The sequence below is a fragment of the Molossus molossus genome, unplaced genomic scaffold (assembly GCF_014108415.1).
Source record: "Molossus molossus isolate mMolMol1 unplaced genomic scaffold, mMolMol1.p scaffold_m16_p_1, whole genome shotgun sequence".
NCBI classification, from domain to species: Eukaryota; Metazoa; Chordata; class Mammalia; order Chiroptera; family Molossidae; genus Molossus; species Molossus molossus.
In genome coordinates, this window is record NW_023425344.1 from 147,826,911 (window position 1) to 147,850,380 (window position 23,470).

General features: G+C 42.0%; 1 protein-coding gene across 1 annotated transcript in view; it reads left to right on the top strand.

Moving 5' to 3' along the window:
* The window catches only part of MIA2 (MIA SH3 domain ER export factor 2), a 108,720-nt gene that overhangs the window by 39,565 nt on the left and 45,685 nt on the right, over window positions 1-23,470 (top strand). Inside the window, 3 exon segments of the mRNA XM_036259361.1 lie at window positions 13,764-13,895; window positions 18,256-18,277; window positions 19,164-19,252. Coding sequence (XP_036115254.1) covers window positions 13,764-13,895; window positions 18,256-18,277; window positions 19,164-19,252 — 243 coding nt within the window.

Consider the following 23,470-nt stretch of genomic DNA (forward strand, 5'->3'; position numbering starts at 1 on the left):
TCCCGAGGTCTGTTGTTTCCCGAGGGTGAGAGTTGACTTGGGCACAGGCAGGGCATCTCCTTATTTCAGATTCTATCCATCTGTTGCAATTCAGGACATAAAAGTCCTGGGCTATGAAAGTGGAAAGTTTAGTCTTGCCCAGGTGGGTGCCCTGATGCAGCTGAGAGATCAGCTCTCGGCCTAGGGCCGCAGGTAAGAGGATCCTCCCATTGGAGAGAAACCTCCAGCCTCGAGGCCCCTGGTTGCAGTTGAGCCTCCGTCCAAGTTCTTCCTCCTCTTGGGTATAGGAGGGCTCTTTGGGGAGGCTTTTCCCTGGAAGGACTGGAAGGATCTCTAGTGGCCCCACTGGTCTTAGGGCAGCCTCCTTGGCTGTCTGATAGGTGAAGGTGTTCCCCTTAGCTTCAGGGGTGTCGGAGTTCTGGTGGCCCCGGCAGTGGATAATGGCCACTTTTGTTGGTAGCCAAATGGCCTCTAGGAGGGCAAGAATTTTTTCCTTATTTTTGATCTGTTTCCCTCCTGAGGTTAGGAGTCCCCTTTCTTGGTAGAGGGCCCCATGGACATGAGCTATGGCGAAGGCATACCGGCTGTCAGTGTAGATGTTTACTGACTTGCCTTTCACCCATCTTAAAGCCTGAGTTAGAGCAATTAGTTCAGCCCTCTGAGCTGAAGTCCCCGTGCCCTAGTGCCTGGGCCCAGATGACCTTATCTTGTGTGACTACCACTGGTCCCGCATATCAGACCCCTTCCTGGATGAAGCTGCTCCCATCTGTATAGAGAGCATGCTCTGGAGTTGGGAGAGGGTTGTCAGTTAGGTCAGACCTCAGGTTAGTTAGAGTCTCAAGAATGTCTGAGCAATCATGAAGGGGAGCCTTAGGGTCATCGTCAGGCAGCAGGGTGGCCGGGTTGAGGGCAAAGGTCTTCAGAAACTGGATTTGGAAGTAGTCTAAGAGGAGTACCTGGTATTGGGTGATTCGGGCATTAGACATCCACCGGTCCAGAGGGCTCCTGAGGAGAGCCTCAACAGAGTGTGCCCCAATATTCTGGAGGTCTTGCCCTAGGGTTAGCTTGGATGCTTCTTTTTACTAAAAAAGCAGTAGCAGTTATGGCTCGCAGGCAGCTGGGCCAGCAAGAGGCTACCAAGTGTAATCTCTTAGATAAGTAGGTAACTGGTCTCTTCCAGGGACCTCATGATTGGGTTAGGACCCCTTTGGCAATGCCTCGAGTTTCAGAGACAAAGAGCTGAAAGAGCTAAGTGATATCAGGCAGAGCTAGGGCTGGTGCAGACATTAAGGCCATTTTTAGTTTCTCAAAGGCCTGTTGTAATGTTACCTTGGGTTCCTGGGGGCCTAATCTGTAGGAGCTCCAGCCCCCCTCATTCAGTGTCTTCCAGGAGGATGAGGTACTTAGGTTTCTGTTGGGCCCCCCTCTTAGGGCAGTCTTTCTTCCAATGGCCATATTCTTTGCAGGAGGCATATTGGTTGGGATTGAGAGCTGTTCGAGACCATTGCCTAGGTCTTTGTGGGCCTGGCCCTGTGTTTTTAGGCCCATTTCCACGTTGCCCTTTTTGATTTTTTTGAAGAGTGGCTGTGACTACTCTTGTGACCTTTTTAGTATTGGCCATTTCTGGGTCATCTCGGTTGTTAAATACTCTCAGCTATTTCAACTAACTCACTAAGATTCTTTCCTTCAAAACCCTCTAATTTCCTAATGTCTGGGGCCGACTGGCTGACAAAAGCAATATTAATTGCCCGTCTATTCTCAGGGGCCTCTGGGTCTATGGGAGTAAAGAGGTGATAAGCCTCCATGAGACATTCAAGAAAGGCCACTGGGGATTCCTCTGTGGTTTGAACAGTCTCGCTTACCTTAGACAGAGTAGTTGGCTTTTTGGCAGCTCCGTGGAGACCCTGAAGTAGAGATTGGTGATACTGGGTTAAAGCCTCCTTACCTTGATCAGTGTTCGGGTCCCAACTGGGTCGAAGGGTAGGGAGGTAGGCCCCTATTTGGGTCGGATCTGTGAGGGGTTGTCCGTCTGGCCCGAGGACAAATTTTGCTGCCTCTCTGTGGATCCTGTCCCTCTCCTCAGAGGTGAACAGGACCTGCAACAATTGCTGACAGGCATTCCAAGTGGGCTGATGGGTGAGGAAGACTGTCTCTAGGAGAGAGATTAAGCCTTGGGGTTTATTAGAGAAGGAAGGGTTCTGTTGTTTTCAATTATACAGGTCACTAGTTGAGAAGGGGACATAAACTATGAAGGGCCAAGTCTGGTCTCCACCCAGTGGTGGAGCAACCTGACAGAGGGACAGGATGGCAGCTGAGGAGTCTGGCACCTGCGGAGGAGGGTTATAAAGGGTGTCGCCACGTGTATGGGAAGGACTGAGCAGCTGAAGGACTTCAGAATCTTCAGCAACAATGACAGGTGGCAGTGGTTGATCAGGGGGGTGACCCCACAGGGTCATTGAGAGGGTTTTCTGGGGGACCTGAAAGAACAGGGTACAGCCCTTGGGAGGGAGCAAGAGCTGAGGGCTTCTGAGGCTTCTGTGGAAGCTGGGCAATTAAAATCTTTTCCCTATTAGTGCACAAACATTTCTTAATATAATTAGGCTTGTCAGTAGCTATGTCAATCCAAACATCGATGTAAGGAGTTTGGTCTGGGTGTCTGGGAGTCCCATAGATGACGCCTCAAACTGCAAACAAAGAGCTTAAGTCAAAAGTGCCCTGGGAGGGCCAATTGACCCGGAAAGTGGGCCACTTCAATTCGCACCAAGTGCGCAAGAATCCAGCGTCTGCTGAGATGCTGTAACCTGAGGCACACTTGGAAAAGTGTGAGAAGTTATCAAGGAGACATTGAAGAGGGGTCTTAAGTCCCTGACCCATTTTGAAGGACACAGGCTGGCACAACACAGAAACACAAAACACAAAAGGACAAATAAATAAGCCAGACAAAAAGCCAGACAGACTGAACCAGGGCGAAGAGTGACATCTCGCTATGGCCCTGGGGCTGGATCTATGTGTTGCGTCAAGCAGATCCACTTCCCCTTACTCTGCAGAGTTTTCAGAAACAGACTTACCGAGGGACGTTCATCTGTTGAACTGAACCTGGGCCCAGGGTTTCCAGGTGCTTTCTAGATGGAATTTGGAGTTCTATGGCAGAATGGTGTCCGGGGTGGAGGAACGTCTCTCTGAGGCCTTCCCCTAGACTGCCCGTCCACTCCTTGGATGGACCTGTCTCCCAGAGTCTGAGAAGGTCAACCCACCGAAGTGGGGGACCTTGTTTGTCTATCTCGCTGGGGCCTTCAAATGTTGTAGACCAACGAGACAGACCAGACTCAGACTCCGAACTGGGTTCAAATTAAGAGAGCTTTATTAGGCATGTGACGACTGTCCCATGCTACGCAGAGGGGAGAGCAGCCCCCAGCTCAGGGGGAGGGTTGCTTATACAGTTGTCTTAGCCCCTGTTAAGGAATTTGGGCTAAGGGTTTGTGAGCAAGCAAGCAGGTACAGAAGCAAATATTTGCAGTTAGCTGTTATGCCTGAGGGAGGGAGCAGTTTTGGTGTACACAAAGCAATGGTTATCTATGCAATGCAGTGGTTATCTATTAGCAGATAGTTCTTGCCATTCCCCTAAAATCCAGGAGGCAAGTTATGCCTAATGGGAAACAATTTTACTGTACATTCACATAGCATGTGTTTGTCTTTTATAGTGGAAATATGTGTGTGTGAAATCTCCCAATTTTTAATACTGCTAAATATTCAGATTTTAAAAAATACCATGTAGGTCCGACAAAACCTTCTGTAGGTTGGGTTTGGACCACTAGCCACCTTTTAAAATCTTTGGCCTGGACTTCCGGTCAAGATGGTGGCGTAGGTGCCCTGGCCAGTTTGGCTCAGTGGTTAAAGCGTCGGCCTGTGGTCTAGAGAGACCCGGGTTCGGTTCCTGCTAAGGGCGCGTACCTCGGTTGCAGTTTGTCCCCGGCCCTGGTCGGTCGTGCGAGTGGCAGCCTCGATGTGTTCCTTTCGCATCGATGTTTCTCTCTCTCTCTCTCCCTTCCTCTCTCTCCCTCCCGCTCTATCTGTACAAAAAATGGAAAAATGTCCTCAGGTGAGGATTAAAAAAAAAAAAAAGATGGTGGCGTAGGTAAACACAGTATCGCATCCCTCCACAACCACATCAAAGTTACAACTAAACTACAGAACAACCATCCTTCAGAACCGCCTGAAATCAAGCTGAGTGGAAGTCCTACAACTATGAAATTAAAGAAGAAGCCCCATCAAGACTGGTAGGAGGGGTGGAGGCACAATGGGCTGGCCCCACACCCATATGTGGTGGATAAAAATTAGGAGGATATTGTAAGAACGAGGTGGAAGGAGGCGGTGCAGGGTCTCCAGAAGTGCAGGTTTATTGGGAATTAGCCTGTTGGACTACCTCTAAGGAGAGAGTAGCAACCAGCTTGTACAGACTAAGATTTTTTAAACTTAGGGCTGGGGGGGTGGTCGTTCAGCCGAGGAGACGTGGTCGTCTTTGATTGGTCGGGCCTGGGGACTCCCGAGTTCTTGATTGGTCAGGGGCTGGAGTCTCCTGAAACTTGTTTTTCTTGTCGAGTGACCATTTGCAGTTTTGGGTGTGTTAGGGTGGTTTCATCATTCTGTTCTGCGTGACTGGAGTGACGGGTTTTGGTTTTATGGAATGCGAGCCTTAGGGAAAGGTTAAACGATAAGAGTGATGGATTTTGGTTTCTTGGAATGAGAGGCTTGGGGCAGTAATATGGAAGTTAAGAGCTAACAGATACCTTGGCTGGGAAGGTCCTCCCTGAGGACTGAGGAGTTCCTGTCCCACACCAGGCACCCAGCTCAGAGTTCCAGTGCTAGGAAGAGAAGTCCCCATAACTTCTGGCTGGAAAAACCAGAGGAACAGGCTCAGGGAAGCTGAGGCGGCTGGAGCCCCAGGCAGCTCCTCTTAAAGGGCCCGCGCATGGACTTATCAGACTCGCTCCCTCTAAGCTTGAATGGCAGGTCGAGGGGCGCCAGAGACATACAGGGAAGAACTGAGCTGTTTGGCACTGGAGCGAGGGCTGGAGAGGCAGCTTTCTCCTGGACAGACGTGCTGTCAGAGACCTTTGTTCCTTTAGTGAGCCCTTCCCTGGGGCTGCAGATGGCCGCCATATACGGGTCTCTAGCAATCTGGCTCACACTGGTTGCCCCGCCCTGGTGATTCCCTGAGGCCCTGCTTCACCCAACCTTTGGGCCCACCCAAGCTGTTTCCAAAGGCTTTACCATGGGATTGGCCTGTCTAGGATCCTACTTCAGGTTTTCCTAAAATCTCTCAAACAAGCAGCATCTGGTCTCAGCCAGCCCATACCTCTTGTTAAGTAATACACAGAAACAAACACAGGGAAGAAGCCAAAATGAGGAGACAAAGAAACAGGTCCCAAATGAAAGAACAGAACAAAATCCCAGGAAAAGAACTATGTGAAATGGAGATAAGCAACCTAACAGATACTGAGTTCAAAATACTGCTTATAAGGATGCTCAATGAACTTAGTGAGAACCTCAGCGAATGTAGTGAGGGTCTCAAGAGCATAAAAAAGGACCAATCAGAAATGAAGGAGGCACTAACTGAAATAAAAAATAATTTACACAGTAGAGTAGGTAAAGCCAAGAAGTAAACCATTGATTTGGAATCTAAGGAAGCAAAAAACACCCAATCAGAACAGCAAAAAGAAAAAAGAATCCAAAAAAATGAGGATAGTGTAAGGATCCTCTTGGACAACTTCAAGTGTGCCAACATTCGCATCTTGGGGGTGCCAGAAGAAGAAGAGAGAGAACAAGAAATCAAACCTATTTGAAAGAATAATGGCAGAAAACTTCTCTAACTTGGTGAAGGAAACAGACATACAAGTCCAGGAAGCACAGAGCGTTCCAAACAAGATGAAGCTCAAGAGACCCATACCAAGACACATCATCATCAAAATGCAAAAGGTTCAAGGCAAAGAGAGAATCTTAAAAGCAGCAAGAGAATGCCCTGGCCGGTTTGGCTCAGCAGTTAGAGTGTCGGCCTGTGGTCCGGAGAGACCCGGGTTCGGTTCCCGCTAAGGGCGCGTACCTTGGTTACAGTTTGTCCCCGGCCCTGATCGGTTGTGCGGGTGGCAGCCACTCGATGTGTCCCTTTCATGTCGATGTTTCTTTCTCTCTCTCTGTTCCTCTCTCTCCCTCCCACTCTACCTGAACAAAAAATGGAAAAATGTCCCCGGGTGAGGATAAAAAAAAAAAAAAAGCAGCAAGAGAAAAGCAGTTAGTTACCTACAAGGGAGTTTCATAAGACTGTCAGCTGATTTCTCAAGAGAAACTTTGCAGGCCAGAATGGAGTGGCAAGAAATATTCAGAGTGATGAAAAGCAAGAACTTACAACCAAGATTACTCTATCCTGCGAAGCTGTCATTTAGAATTGATGGCCATATGAAGAGTTTCCCAGACAAGGAAAAGCTAAAGGAGTTCATCACCACCAAACTTTATATTATATGAAATGTTGAAGGGTCTTTTTGAAGAAAAAGATAATATATATGAACAAACAAAATGGCAATGAATACATATGTATCGAAAATTGAATCTACAAACAAAATGAACTGGCAGAACAGAAATATTCTCATTGATACAGAGAACATTTTGTTGGTTGCCAGATGGGAGGGGGGTGTGGGGAATGGGTGAAAAAGGTGAAGGGATTAAGAAGTACAAATTGGTTGCTAGACTGACAAACCTCAAAGGGAAGGGGATTGGGGGTGGGAAGAAATAAACTAAAGAACTTATATACATATGTGCATAACCAATGGACACAACAGTGTGGGAAAAGGCAGGAGGGGGACCGGAGTGGGGAGGAGGGGGTCAATGGGGAAAAATGAGGAACATCTGTAATACATTCAACAATAAAGATAAAAAAATTTAAAAAATCAAATAAAATCTTTGGCCTAATATCTGATGATAGTTATTAAAACGATTGGAAGGACAAGTAAATCTTTTGTAGATAGAATTCATTTGTTTTAATAATTGATTGAATGTAGCAAGGAGAGGAAAATGGAAAAGTGAGGATAATTTACCAGGTTTCTAGCGAGGGTGACCAAGTAGATGGTAGTGCCACGGACTGTGATAAGTTTTTGTGAAAACTGGGCTTAATGACATAGATAGTTTTGCTTTTAGAGGATTCCTCCATACTTTATTTCTTTGCTAGGTTCTGGAGAGTTGACATTTCTTGATAGATAAGCCCAGAGAAGTGACGATTTACTCTGTATGATTTGATCATGAAGTTATTGATTAAAAACTTTTCTTAGAAATCTACTCCAGCATAGAACTGATATATCCCTCATCTGTCATCCCTCTCCCTCACAAATAGTACCAGTGAAGTTATGAAATTAATGAAATAATTTATTAATCAGTACACGATGTTCACCCTTCATATAAAGTGCTTATTTATAAAGGCTATGCTAAGTATGCTTACTTTTGTAGATTCACTAAATATAGTAAAACACATTTTACTTGAACTATTTTGGTTAAAATTCTTTAGACATGAAAATATTAAATTTATGTCAATTATCTTGTGTCTTTGGAAAGTTACTTATTCTCTGGGGGAGTCTTGGGTTTGTTTATTTGTTTATTTATTTATTTATTTATTTAATCCTCACCCGAAGACACTTTTTTGTTTTTTGTTCAGATAGAGTGGGAGGGAGAGAGAGGTAGAGAGAGAGAGAGAGAGAGAAACATCGATGTGAAAAGGACACATCAAGTGGTTGCCACCCGCACAACCCAGCCAGGGCAGGGGACAAACTGCAACCATGGTACATGCCCTTAGCAGAAACCGGACCCCATTCTCTCTGGACTGCAGGCCATTGCTCTAACCGCTGAGCCAAACCGGCCAGGGCAGGAGTCTTGGGTTTAAAATGCCAATATTAGAAGCTGTCAAAACTAACTTGCACATTGTTTAAAAATTATGTATCAGTGGCCAACATTTATTTATTTATTTATTTATTTATTTATTTATTTATTTATTTATTTTTATCCGCACCTGAGGACATTTTTCCATTTTTTTGTTTGTTTGTTTGTTTGTTTGTTCAGATTGAGTGGGAGGGAGTGAGAGGAAGGGAGAGATAGAGAGGAAGGGAGAGAGAGAGAGAGAGAGAAACATCAATGTGAAAGGGACACATCGATTGTAGTGAGTTCACATAAAAATGTAGATTTCTGGATTCTCCTGAAAAAGCTTAAGAGTGTAATACATAATCTCCCATTTTCTTTTTTCTTTTTTTTTTATCCTCACCCAAGGACATTTTCCATTTTATGTTCAGGTAGAGTGGGAGGGAGAGAGAGAGAGAGACATTGACATGAAAGGGACGCATCAAGTGGCTGCCACCCCACCCGCACGACCAACCAGGGCCGGGGACAAATTGCAACCAAGGTATGTGCCCCTAGCAGGAACCGAACCCGGATCTCTCTGGACCGCAGGCCAACGCTCTAACTGCTGAGCCAAGCTGGCCAGGGCTATAGTCTCCCATTTTCATATGGCAACAAGCTCAAGCTGAAAAGTGCTTGCATTGAAATGTATTCTTCATTTCCCTATATTTATTTAATCTATTTGGTCTCCATAGGGCTTTAAGTTCATAATGTATGGACTAAATGTTCTGAAGAGTTCCTGCTAGATCTCGAATTCTAACAATCTTAGTGCATTTATTAAGCACCCATAATATAGTTTTGAATAGCTGCAGTAAATGGAAAGTATGAGGAATTTTTCAGTTATATTTAGGTGAAAGGCTTTTGTTTTCTTCTTGCCTAAATGTTTTGGGTATCCTTTCTTTTCACTGGCAATATCAGATTTTGTACACAACATACTTTCTTTGAATTGTTTAATAGGAATCAATACCATTTTTTATCTACTTTATTTTATAATTGAGGAAGCTCTTTGAGTTCTAACATTTATATATTCTTAACTAGAATGCTTCATTTATATGTAGAATAAACAATGGAAATGACCTAGATCTTGTTCAACAGGTAGTTCCTGATTCAGTATGTTCTGAGAGCAACTCTTATATCAGAGTTCAGAGAAGGAAAATGTTTGATTTTCTTTTAAAGGACTAGATCTTATAGACTATGACATTGCCTTTTTAATCAAATGGGACTAGAACTTAAAGCTTTGCAACCAGGCCCTTCATCAGGGAAATCAGTTTCTAGGTTGTGGACAAGGTTTACTGGCTAGCATGTTTCCAATGTTCTTGGATGCTTTTTGTAGTTGTCACAAATGCTAACAGCATTTATTGTTCATTTCCTTTAAGGCAGGCCTATTATTATTATTTTAAATCCTCACCCAAGGATATGTTTTTATTAATTTTTAGAGAGGAAGGGAAAGAGAAAGAAAGAGAAACATCTATGTGAGAAACATGGATCAGTTGTCTCCCCTAAACCTTCTGGTGTTCTGACCATGCTCCAAGAGCCAACCGTCCAGGGCCAAAGCAGACCTATTGAAGACACCAAAATCCCATGTCTACTTAACTACCTCTCAATATCTTTTACGTGGTAAAAATTATGTGCTCTATATGAACAGACGATAGAATAAATCATGCAATTTAATTTTTATCAGTTACCAAATTCAGGATTTCTCTTTGTAATTGTAGATTTTGAGAGGGTAATAATATGTATGCTATTTAGTATGTATGATATTTAATCAGCAGTGATGTCCATGAAATTGAATTATGAGTTGGTAGTCACAACTCCACCTATAGCACCCCTTTACCCACAAATGTCAAAACAGTGTTGAAACAGAAGAGTGCAGGATGTATTAGAATCTGAAATCTTTCTCAAGGATATGAGGTGCTTAGCAACTTTTTATTTACAGGTTAGGATATTTTAATATGAATTTAAAAAATGGACTTGAAAGATCTAGAGGAAGAGGTAAGTTTCTATGGCTATTAAGTATATAGAACTTAGTTTTGAATCTGGCACTGAGTTTGAGTTTTACTGTGTTTTGGCTATGGGTGAGTTGAAACTTTTAGATTTTTCTTTTTAAAAAAATTTACTTATTCTTTTGTCCTCAATCTATTTTTTAAATATGTGAAATGGTAGTTATTGAAAAATTGGGAAAGGGTACAAGACTGCCTTAAGAAAGGCAAAGGGCTTAAAGAAATGTTTTAGGCTATAAGTAAGTCTGAAAGCTGAAAATGATTGTGGAGTTTACTCAAAAAGTTCAGACTTATTAAATAATTTTATCAAGTAACACAATGTTCAAATAGAGGCATACATTGTTCTAAGATTCTTTGAAATTTTAAAGATAAAATTTTGGTTACGCTTCTGTTGACTTTAATAAGGTATTTACGTAATTTTAACTCACACTGTCCAACACCTATGAAGGTTGTGTAATACCTTAAAAATGGAGCATTATGGAGTCATTCCTGCTACTCTCTGATACTGATAGTCCCTGAAACTCCTTAGGCTGATGTGGCAAAAAAGCGGACGCGCTGAGTTCCAAAAATCTAGGCCGCATTTTGATACTGAAAATTACTTGCTGTGAACTTGGGCCACTTTTTGATTCTTTTTGGCACAATAGTTCTGTTGCTGCCAGAGTTTACTTTAGGAAAATTTCCTACGGATTTAAGATTTTAACTATTGAATTCTCTTGGACGATTTAAGGAAGAAGTATCTGTTCCTTTCTGACTTGCTTTACCGAAGACTTGAGTTGGAAGGCTGAATTTGGTTAGGATTGTTATGCTGGCAAGGAAAATTCAGAGATGAGTTATTCTTTACACCTAGGTCAGCTGAAACTATCTCCCTCGAACAAATCCAGCCCCCTTACTTTATTCAACAGACCTAAAAATAGGGTCCTAAATTTAGAGGGTAAGGTGCTACTTTTAGCTTCTCTTCTCAGAGGAGACGGGGCCAAGGTCCTCCCGGGTTTGACTTGGCATTTGGGTAAGTAACTAGGAGCATATGAAGTGTCGGACCCTTCTGCCTAGTAACACCCAGGTGCTCAGGTAAACGTGAGCAGCCCCTAGGCCTTCGCTGGGCAGAGCAGACCCGATGCTTGTGCTCTCGGGCGGAGGTTAAACTGTGACCCGACAACAGTTGACCCGAGATGTCTTCCTGTCCAAAGTCAACAGTGCGGACACGGTTGGCAGGACACACAGGCACGGGCCCTGCAGGTCGCTTTCTAACTGGAATGAAGGCGGCGGCCGGTCTTCCTGGACCGGCGGGGTCCCCCGGGGTACGACGCTGTCAGGGCTTCGGCGGGGCGCAGACAGAGGCTCTGGCGGGGCTGCGCAGGAAAGCGCTGCAGGTTGGGGCTGGGGCCGGTGCCGGCACCTGGACCGAGGGGGGCTGGCGAGGGGCCTCCAGGGGCAGCCTCACTGCCGCGCGAGAGGGGTCCTGGGCCAGAGCCCTCGTGGGTCGGGGCTGAGCGGCTCACATCACAGCGCAGAGCCTGAGGCCGAAGCCCATTTTCTGAGCCCCAGTCCCTGGGCTTCCAAAGGTGGGTGGCCTCGCCAGGTAGAGAGCAGGCCCCTTTAAGAGCGAGCGCCCAGGACACGTCTGCGAACCTCGCGCGAGGAAGGAGAGGAGATCTACCCGTCCCCGCCTCCCCGCCTCCCCGCCTCCCCGCCTCCCAACCACCGCCGGCCGCAACCAAAGCGAGGGGTGGGGCGGCGAGGAGAGGGCTGGTCGTGGTCTCTCGCGGGGCGGGCTTTGGCTTTCGGATCACCTGGACGCAAATCCTAACCTAGGGGCCCCAGTTCCCTACTGGGCAGCGTGGACACTTGAGGCCTGTGGGGCCGGTCCCTCCAGCTACCCCCCCGCAGCCGGCTCGGCAGTGGTCTGGTCGGGTTGCCGGTTGCGGGTTTGGGATCTGGACGGAACGCTGCGTGCTGGGTGCCGCCGATTGTGGCTCAGCCAGGCCTTGGCCACGGCGGCTGTATCCAGGGCAGCCTTGGCGCCATGGAGGAGCCCGGGACGGCCCCTCGGCGGTACTTGGGGCTGGTCCTGGAAAAGCTACGCAGGGTGAGTGCTGGTGCGATCAGAGTTCCTTGGCCCAGGGGTCGCGGAAGCTAAGCCGCTCGGGGAAGGAAGCTGCAGACTGCGGCTTTGGGGGTCCCAGCGGCAGTGGTGGCAGGTCCCGAAACCAGTCTTCATCTGCCGCCAGCCCAGCCTGGGTCCGAGGCAGTAGCCGGGTTCGTGGGATACTCGGGCCATTTTTTGTTTGGTGGAAGGGGACCTGGACATGAGGACGGTGAAGAGAGCATTGCTTAGTGGGACTTATAAAGGTGTGTTAAATGTTTCCCAATCCCTACAACGAATTATCCTTTCCGGCAAGTATTTATTTTGAACAGAGGTCAGTGACACGTAGTTCCCCCGACTGTACGAAACTTAAGGACTGGGCCTCTGAAATGAGTTCCTTTTAGTGATGAAACTTCTTGTCCTGAAAGGATACCCAAGTCTGGACGGGGGAGTTGGGATGCTAATTCTACATTTTCTTTTAAGATGCTCTTTTGAGATGCTTTACCATAAGTGAGATTGTTCTTCCCTTCTTTCTCTTGTCTTGTTAATGTAAGATGCCATGTTAATGTAAAGTCTGGAAATTTTAAACTCGCAGTGTTCAAAATTATTTGGTTGTTTATAATGATGTTGGATTTTTCTGAGTAAAGTGTCTTTGTAGCCATGTTTAGGGACATTAACATTGCCATGTTAAAACTATTTGCATTAAACATTTAAAAAGTCCTTTTAAAATACTGAGGCGGTTATGATTATTTGTTTCTTGTTATTATGTAAATTAGACAGTACAGTTGCCATGGTATTAATATATACATGACAGTTCTATGGGGATTCTAAATGGACTATGACATAATTTGGGCCACTGGCATCATGCTGTCTGTTAAGGGAGGCAAGACAAAAAAAATAAAAAGTGCCAAGTAGAAACTGATGAAGTACTTACTGAAGCATATACAGAAAGTGCTAGAGAAATTGAGGAGTGGAGAGATTACATTTTCTTGAGTCTAGGAAAACCTTTCTAGGCTGAGGGAATAGTTTAGCAGAAGAAGCATGAAACAGGATGGTGTGTGCAGCAAACTAGGAGCTGTATTACTACAAGTGTATACTGGGCTCAAGGAGTGATGTGTAATGACACTTGCTAGAGATATAAGTAGGTTCCAGGTAAGGGTGCTCGAGAGCCATGGTGCCTTTATTTAGCACCTTAGGCTAAGTCTAATTCCTCATAATGTAACTGAAACAAGACTGAAACATTGACGTAAACCTTTACTAAATGTTTGTATACAAAAACAAAAAAGAAACCACAGAGAATTAGATACAGATAATTCAGCCTACACAATATGCCTTTCTCTTGGCTCCTAGGCTCTGTCTCATTTTAGAACCTGGCATACCTGGCATATTTTTATGTGCTAGGCACTGTTTTAGCATCCATATCTACCTTTAGCAAAGTCTGTGTCCCAAAAGAGAATGATTGAAGTAGAAATAGGGGTTTCCTTTTGGAGCCCCTCCCCCTTTATCTATATGATTGACTTTGGGAAAGACTACCTTCCTTTCAGCATCAAAGGTGATAGACCATAACTATTTGCAGGAAGTTTCCCATTTCAGTAGAACCGATACTAGCAGATGGTCCTCCTCTGCAGTGACCCCTCCAAGATACTTAATTAGATTTATCCAAAAAACTGGTATTATAAAAGTCAGAGTTGGAGTCACAGATTTTGTGAGTTATCATCATAGTGGTAGTTAATTTTCTTGTCTTTAAGGTTGGGGCAGCATTGCCTGAAGATATGAGAAAAGGTTCTGATCCCTATGGTTTTCCTTTGGAATTACTGATATGTTCAGCTGTTGTTGGATTTTTTGCTATTTTCTTGTTTTTGTGGAGAAGTTTTCGATCGGTAAGTAACCAGTGCTATATACTAAGAGAATGTTCATTTTGTCTTCAGATTGAACAAGTAATATGAGAAACATCTTTTATTTTAAGATAACAAGTTAGGTTATAGTTATGTGGGTCACTAGTGTTAGGTGTGTGGCTACTAGAAACTGAATATGGATTTAGAGGAATTTTTTAAGTGTAAACATTTTAAAGAATTTGTAGAACTAATAATAAAACCTGCGTTTTTTTTTTTTTTAATGATTTAAAAAAATCTATTGTTGAAAGTATTACAGATATCACTCCTTTTAAACTCTACCTTTCTTATTTATTTATGGTCTGTGTTTGTTTTTAACAGTATACTGAATATCTGTAAATATACCACTCAACCTGGAAACAAAAACATTGACTATCACATAGTTAGGTGCTCCTCTCTCATTTCATCCTCCTGCCTCCCTATACTAGAGGTAACATCATCCTGGATCCTGTGTTGATTTTTCCCATGCCTTGAATTTTTTTGGTCCTATCTACATATATTTTTCAAAAGTATAGTATGTGATTTTACTTGGTATTACGCTGTATGTCATGTTTTGGAACTTTTTTATTCTGTGTTGCTAAGAGTTATCCATATTTTTGGATGAGTAATTTTTTTCCATTTTGATTAGAGATTACATTGTAAGAATATACTAAAATGTATAGATTTTATGGTCTTGGACATTTGGATTGTTTCAGTTTTTTTTTTTCTATTATTAGTGCTGCTGTGTATATTCTTTTTAATTAAAACAGTTTTTCAGTTTACATTCATAATTATTTTGTATTAATTTTAGGTGTACAGTGTAGTGGTTAGATACTCATATAATTTACAAAGTGTTTCCCCGGATATTCCCACTATCTACCTGCTATGTATATTCTTATACACATCTCTTGTTGTATATTTTAAAGTTTCTCTTGTGAATAGACTTAGCTGTGAGATTACTGGGTTATAGAGTGTATGGAGGTTCTACTTTAAAAATATAATGCGCCCTGGCCGGTTTGGCTCAGCGGTTAGAGCGTCGGCCTGCGGTCTGGAGAGACCCAGGTTCGGTTCCCGCTAAGGGCGCGTACCTCGGTTGCAGTTTGTCCCCGGCCCTGGTCGGTTGTGCGGGTGGCAGCCACTCGATGTGTTCCTTTCACATCGATGTTTCTCTCTCTCTCTCTGTTCCTCTCTCCCCCTCCCACTCTACCTGAACAAAAAATGGAAAAATGTCCTCTGGTGAGGATAAAAAAAATAAATAAATAAATAAAAATAAAAATATAATGCCAGCCCTGGCCAGTTTTGTTCAGTGGTTAGAGCGTCAGCCTGTGGAACAGAGAGTCCTGGGTTCGGTTCCCGCTAGGGACACATACCAAAAAACCCCCAAAGAACAAATAAAAATAACATTAAAAAAATATATATATATGTATATAATGCCAGATTGTTTTCCAAATTGTCTGTACCAGTTTATACCCTTACTAGCAGTATATGAGGTCTAGAAATCCATTTGATTTCTGTCCTCTCCAACACTTGTTATTTTGCCACTTGAATGGGTATAGAATGTTATCTTATTATGGTCTTGATTTGAATTCCTTGATCACAAATGAGATTGAAGTCCCTTACCAAATTTACTGGCCATATATATTTGTGATTTGGGGAAATAATGGCTTATGTCTTTTGCCCATGTTTTTATTGAGTAGTTTGTAGTTTTTTATTTGTAGGAGTTCTTTATATATTCTTTTTTGTTTGTTTGTTTTGTTAATCCTCACCTGAGGATATTTTTCCATTGATTTTTAGATAGAGTGGAAATGAGGGAGGGAGGGAGGGAAAGAAAGAAACATTGATGTGAGAGAGACACATCAATTGGTTGCCTCTCCCGTGACCCTGACCAGGGCCAGGGATTGAACCCATGACCCTTTGGTCTGTGCGTCAATGTTCTGCTGAGCCAAACTGGCCAGGGCTCTTTATACACTATTATTATTTTTTTTGTCCTTACCCGAGGACATTTTTTCATTTGAAGAGACAGAGAGAGAGAAACATTGACGTGAAAGTGACACATTGAGTGGCTGCCTCCTGCATGACATAACCAGGGCTGGGGACAAACTGCAACTGAGGTACATGCCCTTTAGCGGGAACTGAACCCAGGTCTCTCTGGACCGCAGGCCGACGCTCTAACCCAAGAGCCAAACTGGCCAGGGCGCTTTATACATTCTTGATGCTGTCCTTGTTGATTATGTGTATGACCTATGTCCCAGTATGAAACATCTTTATTTTCCTTAAGATATTTTCTGTTGAGCAGATATTCTTAGTTTTAACATTTTACTTTTAACACGTAAGTCCTTCATTCATCTTCAATCCAGTATTTTGTTTGATATGAGATAGGGATTCAGTATAAATTTTCCCTCTAAGAGAGAACCATTTTTTCTTTCTTTTTTAAAAAAAAAATTTATTTTTAATCTTTATCGATTTTAGAGAGAGAGAAAGATAGAAATATTGATGAGAGAGAACATTGACTGGCTGCCTCCTGCATGCCCCCCACTGGGGATCGGGCCCACAACCTGGGCATGTGCCCTGACTGGGCATTGAACTGGCGACCTCTGGGTGCGTGGGTCAACACTCAACCACTGAGCCACACCGGCTGAAGAGAACCATTTTTTCCAGCATAATGTTTGAATAGTCCCTCCTTTCCCTACTCATCTGCTGTGCCACACGTTAGAGTTCCACTGTAGACCTTTTCGGCACTCTCGTTTCTATTCTTTTAATATGAGATCTTTTATCATTTTTTTAATTCTGGGAAATTTTTTCTGCATTTTGCATTTTTATTTCTCTTTTTTGGGACTACTGTGTTTTAGATGTTAGCCCTTACACCCATGATTTCTATATCTCTTAACTTTAAAAACAATTTTTTTTTGGTAGTTTTCTGTTATTTTTTGAGGTAGTTCCTCAGTCTGATGTTTCAGTTCACTAATTTATCCCTCATCTTTACCCATTCTACTGTACGTTGACTTTTAAATTTTTTTTTCTTTTAATTTTATCCCTATACATCTTCTGTAGATGATTTAAGTCTCTACTATTTTTTATACTTGCTTATATTACCTCAACCCTAAATCTGATCTGCCTACAAGTGGAATTTTTCTTTCATTACTTGAGAGAGAGAGGGGTTAAAGAATAAACAGGTTGTGTTTACTGTTTCTTTATAGTCAGTTCAGATCTATGGCCCTGTGGTAACATTTCTCAAATTGTGTTATTTTGGATATTAGCACTAGGGTAGATGATAATAGGGGCTTCCTGAAATAGTTTGTTTCAGGGTCAAATATGTTTGAGGAACAATGGGTAAAATGAAATTAAACAGATATTTTTAATATACAGTTATTTCAGAGCCTTTAATATGCTAATATACAATGTGAACTTTTTTTTTTTTTTTTTTTTATCCTCACCTGAGGACATTCTTCCGTTTTTTTGTTCAGATAGAGTGGGGGAGAGAGAGAGAGAGAGAGAGAGAGAGAGAGAAAGAGAGAAACATCCATGTGAAAGGGACACATCGAGTGGCTGCCACCCGCACAACCCAACCAGGGCCAGGGACAAACTGAAACTGAGGTACATGCCCTTAGCGGGAACCGAACCCAGGTCTCTCTGGACTGCAGGCCAATGCTCTAACTGCTGAGCCAAACCGGCCAGGGCTACAATGTAAACTTTTAATAGAGAAATTTTAATATGTAGCATTTTTTTCATTGCACAAAGAACACTTTTGGCTAACTTAAATTCATACTAAGGCAATAAGAAAAGTTATTTTTGCCCTGGCCAGTTTGGCTCAGCGGTTAGAGTGTTGACCTGCGGTCCGGAGAGACCCGGGTTCGGTTCCCGCTAAGGGCACGTACTTCGGTTGCAGTTTGTCCCCGGCCCTGGTTGGTCGAGCGGGTGGCAGCCACTCGATGTGTCCCTTCACATCGATGTTTCTCTCTCTCTCTCCCTCCCACTCTATCTGTACAAAAAATGGAAAAATGTCCTCGGGTGAGGATAAAAAAAAAAAAAAAAAGAAAAGTTATTTTTTTGCTCAGCTGGTGTGGCTCAGTGGATTGAGTGTCATCCCATGGAGGGAGAGGTCCTGGTTTGATTCTCGGTCAGGGCACTTGCCAGGGTTTTGGGCTCCATCCCCGGTAGGGGGTGTGCAGGAAGCAGCCAGTCGATGTTTCTTTCATGGATGTTTCTGTCTCTCTCTCCCTTCTTCTCTCTCTAAAAACCAATAAAAACATATTTGAAACAAACAAAAAAAGAAAAGTGTTATTTTTAAGTTGGCAGTATAAGTTAAATAAATTAGATTTACTTGAATGTATATTCGTTTTAATGTAATTTTGTTTAAAATTTGTTTCAGATTAGAAGCCGGCTTTATGTGGGTAAGCTCTTTTTTCTACTTTAGATCTCACCATTGTTTATAATTTTAAAAGATAAGCCTTGGCCTGTGTGGCTCAGTGGTTGGAGTGTCGTTCTGTACACCAAAAGGTGGTGGTTTTGATTGCCAGTCAGGGCACATACCTAGGTTGAGGGTTCGAACCCCAGTTGGGGCACATAAGGGGGTAGGGGGTAGAGGGGAATGGTGTACAGGCAACCAATCAATGTTTCTCTCACATTAATGTTTCTCTTTCTCTCTACCTTCCTCTCTCTAAAAAATAAATCAAAATAAAAATTAAAAACTTAAAACAATTTACACATGATAATATCAACTTTAAAAAAAATTATTGCGTTATATTGCTTAATAACATTTTATAATTTTTAGGTGTACAAGATTATAATTCCACATATGTATATTCTGTTGTGTGCTTACCACCTGAAGTCTAGTTTCCTTCCATTACTATATATTTGACCCTTTTTCCCCATTTTCTCTCTCTACCCCCTTTCCCTATGGTAATCACCATCCACCATTCTGTTGTCTGTGTCTATGAGTTTGTTTAATTAGCTTGTTACTTTTTGTTTTATATTACACATATGAGTGAAATCATATGGTTTTTGTCCTTTTCAGTCTGATCTGTTTCACTTAGGACACTACTTTAAAGATTCATTCATGTTGTCAACATTGGCAATATTTCATCTTTTATATGGCTAAGTAGTATTCCATTGTATATATTTTATACTATGTATTTATACATATCACATGTTCTTTAACCAGTCATCTGTCAGTGGACACTTAAGTTATTTTCATGTCTTGGCTATTGTAAATAAGGGAACATAGGAGTACATATATCTTTATGAATAAATGTTTTCATATTTTAACTTTTTGTTTAGAAAGAGAGAAAAAGCTTGCTGTAGAACTTTCTACACTAATCGAAGAAAAATGTAAACTACTTGAAAAATTTAGCCTCGTACAAAAAGAGGTAAGACATTTTTGAAAATGTTAACATTCATATTAGAGTCAGAGGGCTTTATACTGCTCAATATAGGTACTTCTATGTTAATTTAAGATTGTTAATGCTTTGTTTGCAAAGTAGTAGAGTTCAGTTGCTCTTTCATATTCCTGAGGTTCAATTTGCCTTTTCTTGACTAATGAGGTTAAGCACCTTTGTACATGTTCTTTTTTTTACTTGTTTTTGGTTAATCCTCACTCAAGGATATTTTTCCATTTATTTATTTATTTTTTTAGAGAAAGTGGGAGGGAGTGGGGGTGGAGGGAGAGCGTGAGAGAAACATCGATGTGAGAGAGACACATCATTTATTAGCCTCCTGCATGACCCTAGCCAGAGCCTGGGGTTGAACCTGCAACCCAGGTACGTGCCCTTGACCAGAATCGAACCTGCGGCCCTTTGGTACACGGGCTGACGCTCTTAACTGCTGAGCCAAATCAGCTGGGGCTTTTTTACATTTTTAAAGATATAGTCATCTATCTTTTTCCTTTTAGATATGTAGGATTATTTTCATATATATAAAAATATAAATTTTTTTCTTTATTGATTTTAGAGAGAGAGGAATGGAGTGGGAGAGAGATAGAAACATTGATGAGAGAGAATACCGATTGGCCGCCTCCTACATGACCCCCACTGGGGATTGGGCCCACAACCTGGACATGTACCCTGATGGGGAATCGAACTGGTGACCTCTTGGTGCATGGGTCCACGCTTAACCACTGAGCCACACTGGCTGGGTGGATTTTTTCCCTGTTTTTTGAGTATGAGTGCTTTGCCAGATATATGTGTTGTAAATATCTTCTTGCTCTCTGTGATTGCCTTTTTATTTCAAATGGTGTCTTGGTAAACAGAAGTTTATAATTTTAACATAGTTTAATTTGTCAATCTTTTCTTTATGGTGACTGCTTTTTGTTTCCTACTTAAGAAATTTATGTCTACTCAAAGATATGAAGTATAAATTCTTCCATGTTATCTTTTAGAAATTTATTGTTTTACTTTTCTCCTTTAGTTTTTTTTTTTTTTTTCAGGAACAGAATTTTATTCAGGGCATCTGCAAAGCAGACGGGCTAAGTCCAAAATGGTGTCAGCCTCATTTAGTCTTTATTTTAGTTTGCTAAGACTGTCATAACATACCACAGACTGGGTGGCTTATACAACAGAAATTAAATTTTTTCTCAGTTTTGGAAGCTAGAAATCCAGGACCAAGGTGTTGTCAGGTTTAGTTTCTTCTGAGGTCTTTCTCCTTGGCTTGCAGATGTCCACCTTCTTGCCTGGTCCTCTGTGGTCTTTTCTGGATTCCATTTCACATCAATGATCATTTAACATGTCATTTGTGGCTGGCTATTTTTTTTTAATTTAGCGTAATGTTTTCAGGGTTCATATATGTTGTAGATAGATTTGCCTGTTGTGGACATTTCACATAAATGGAATCATATAATATGTGGTCCTTTGTGCCTTGCTTTTCTCATTTACATAATGTTTTGAAGGTTTATTTTTATTGTAGCAGGTATCACTATTTTTTTTGTCAAGTAGTATCTTCTATCATAGTTTACATGGCCATTTGTCAATTGATGGACATTTGGGTTATTCTCCCTTTTGGCTGTTATTAGTGATCCTGCTATGTGTATTTGTGTACAAGTTTTTGGATGTAAGGTTTTTTTAGATATATATTTTTAGTTCTTTTGGGTATATACCCAAAAGTAGAATGGCCAGATCTATATTAACTTTTGAAAGAACTAGGAAATTGTTTTCCACAGTGACTATGCCAGTTTGCATTCCCAGTTTACATTATTCCAGCAGTTTGTGAGTGTTCTGTTTCTCCACATCCTTCCCCAAACTTGTTATTATACATCTTTTTGATTATAGCCAATGTCTGACTAAGAACTCCATTATTTTTCTCCTAGAGTCTGTTTTTCTTATTCACTTTCCCCCTTGGTTCTCAGTAAAATCTTGTCTTTTTGTTTATTTTTATTACTTTTATTTTTAATCCTCAACTGAGGGTATGCTTATTGGGTTTAGAGAGAGGGGAAAGAGAGAGAAAGAGAGAGAGAGAGAGAGAGAGAGAGAGAGAGAGAGAGAGAGAAAGAGAGAGAGAGAAGGAAACGTCGATGTGAGAGAGAAAATTGACTGGTTTGCCTTCCATATGCACCCTGACCAGGATTGAACCTGCAACCTAGGTATGTGCCCTGAACAGGAATTGAACCCAGAACCTTTTTGGTGTACAGGACAATGCTCCAATCAACTAAGCCATCTGGCCAGGGCAAATCTTGTCTTTTTGAATACCAGATCCTTTTATGTTGTGTATCAGTGCTAGTATAACAAAAATTGTACAGGTAATTTTTTAAATTATTTTTTTAACTCCTCGTCCAATGATATTTTCTCCACTGATTTTTAGAGAGAATGGAAGGGAGGAAAGGAGGGGGGAGAGAGAGAGAAAAAAAAAAAAAAAGATTGATGTGAGAGAGACACACTGATTGATTGGTTGCCTCCTATACACACCCTGGCCAGGGCTGGGGATAGAACCTGCAACCCAGGTACATACCCTTGACCGGGAATCGAACCTGTGACCCTTTGGTTTGCAGGCTTACACTCTAATCACTTAGCCACACCAGCTAGGGTACTGATAATTTTGAAGTAGGTAATACTGTCTTTCTCCAGTGAGAATTTATTATTGCTTCTCACAGGCAGCTGGTCTAGGGATATTTGAAATCTTAGATTACTTTAATCACAGACTGAGGTATTTTGAAATTTGGCTTCAGTTTAAAGGATTAGTCTGTTTCTGGTTTAGATTTGCTCATAAGGTAGCCAGTGTGGGTTGGCATTAGTTTCCTCTTGTTTTTGTAACAAATTACCACAAACTTAGTGGCATAAGGCAACACAGATTTATTCAGCTACAGTTCTGGAGGTCAGAAGTCTAACACCAGTATAAATTAAAGTATTTAAGGCTAAAATTAAAGTATTAGCAAGTCTGTGTCTTTATGGCTCCAGGAGAGAATCTGTTTCTTGCCTCTTCTACCTTCTGGAGGCTGCCCGCATTCTTTGGCACATAGTGGCATCACTCCATTCTCTGCCTCCCTCTTTACATCATCTTCTCTCCTAACTTTGATCCTCGTGCCTCTCTTTTATAGGGCCTATCGGGATTATATTGCGCCACCAATATAATCTCATATATTCGTTCCAGCTCAAAGTCCTTAACTTAATCACATCTACAAATTTTTGTTAGAATTTGGTGATGTCATTATTTAGCCTACCACAGGGTCCCATCCTAAAATCTGAGCTTCATGGCTCATCCTACTCATCAGGTCCTGAACTCCAAATTTGGTCTTCTCAACTCCCAATTCTATTAAAATCTTTGCTCAGTTTCTTATTTGTTGTTCTCTGCCTGTGTGTGTGTGTAAGTAAATGTCAAACACTGGACTTGCTTTTCTGATTATTTTTTCTGTCATACATTCTCACTATTTTGATAACTCTCTGAGGCCTTCAGACATATCTTGTCTTTTGGTATTTTTGTCCAGCTCTTTTTCTTGTTCTTAGCGGAGCAAAACAACTTGGTCTTTCATTTAATCACTTTTAAAAAAAGCATTGAAGTAAGTGCATTTTGCTAAATCCTGTAGCATTGTATGTTTCATTGTCCTTATTTTACATTGTTCTTGGGTGTTCTCTTTATTTTTTAAACATTTTATATTCCCTACTTGCTTTATTTGTTTAATTTGAATTGGAAGTGAAAATTTCTGATGGTCACTTAGTATAAATTTCTCTTTAATGAATAGGTAGACTTTGGACAGCTCTCTTAGTCTTTTTTTTTTTTATCCTCACCCAAGGACACTTTTTTCCATATTTTTGTTCAGACAGAGTGGGGGGGAGAGAGAGAGAGAGAGAAACATCGATGTGAGAGGGACACGTCGAGTGGCTGCCACCCACATAACCCAACCAGGGCCTGGGACAAACGGCAACTGAGGTACATGCCTCCAGTGGGAACTGAACCCAGGTCTCTCTGGACCGCAGGCTGATGTTTCAACCTCTGAGCCAAACCGACCAGGGCTGTCTTAAAGTGTAAAGTTCTGCCATTAGAGTTGCCCAAGCTAGTGGGTTCTGATGTGTTAGCTGCCCTGACTTAGTTCGTTCCAGTGGTCAAATTGGAAGAACTTAAAGCTAAGTAAATCCAAATGAATGTACCATACCTGTGGAAGT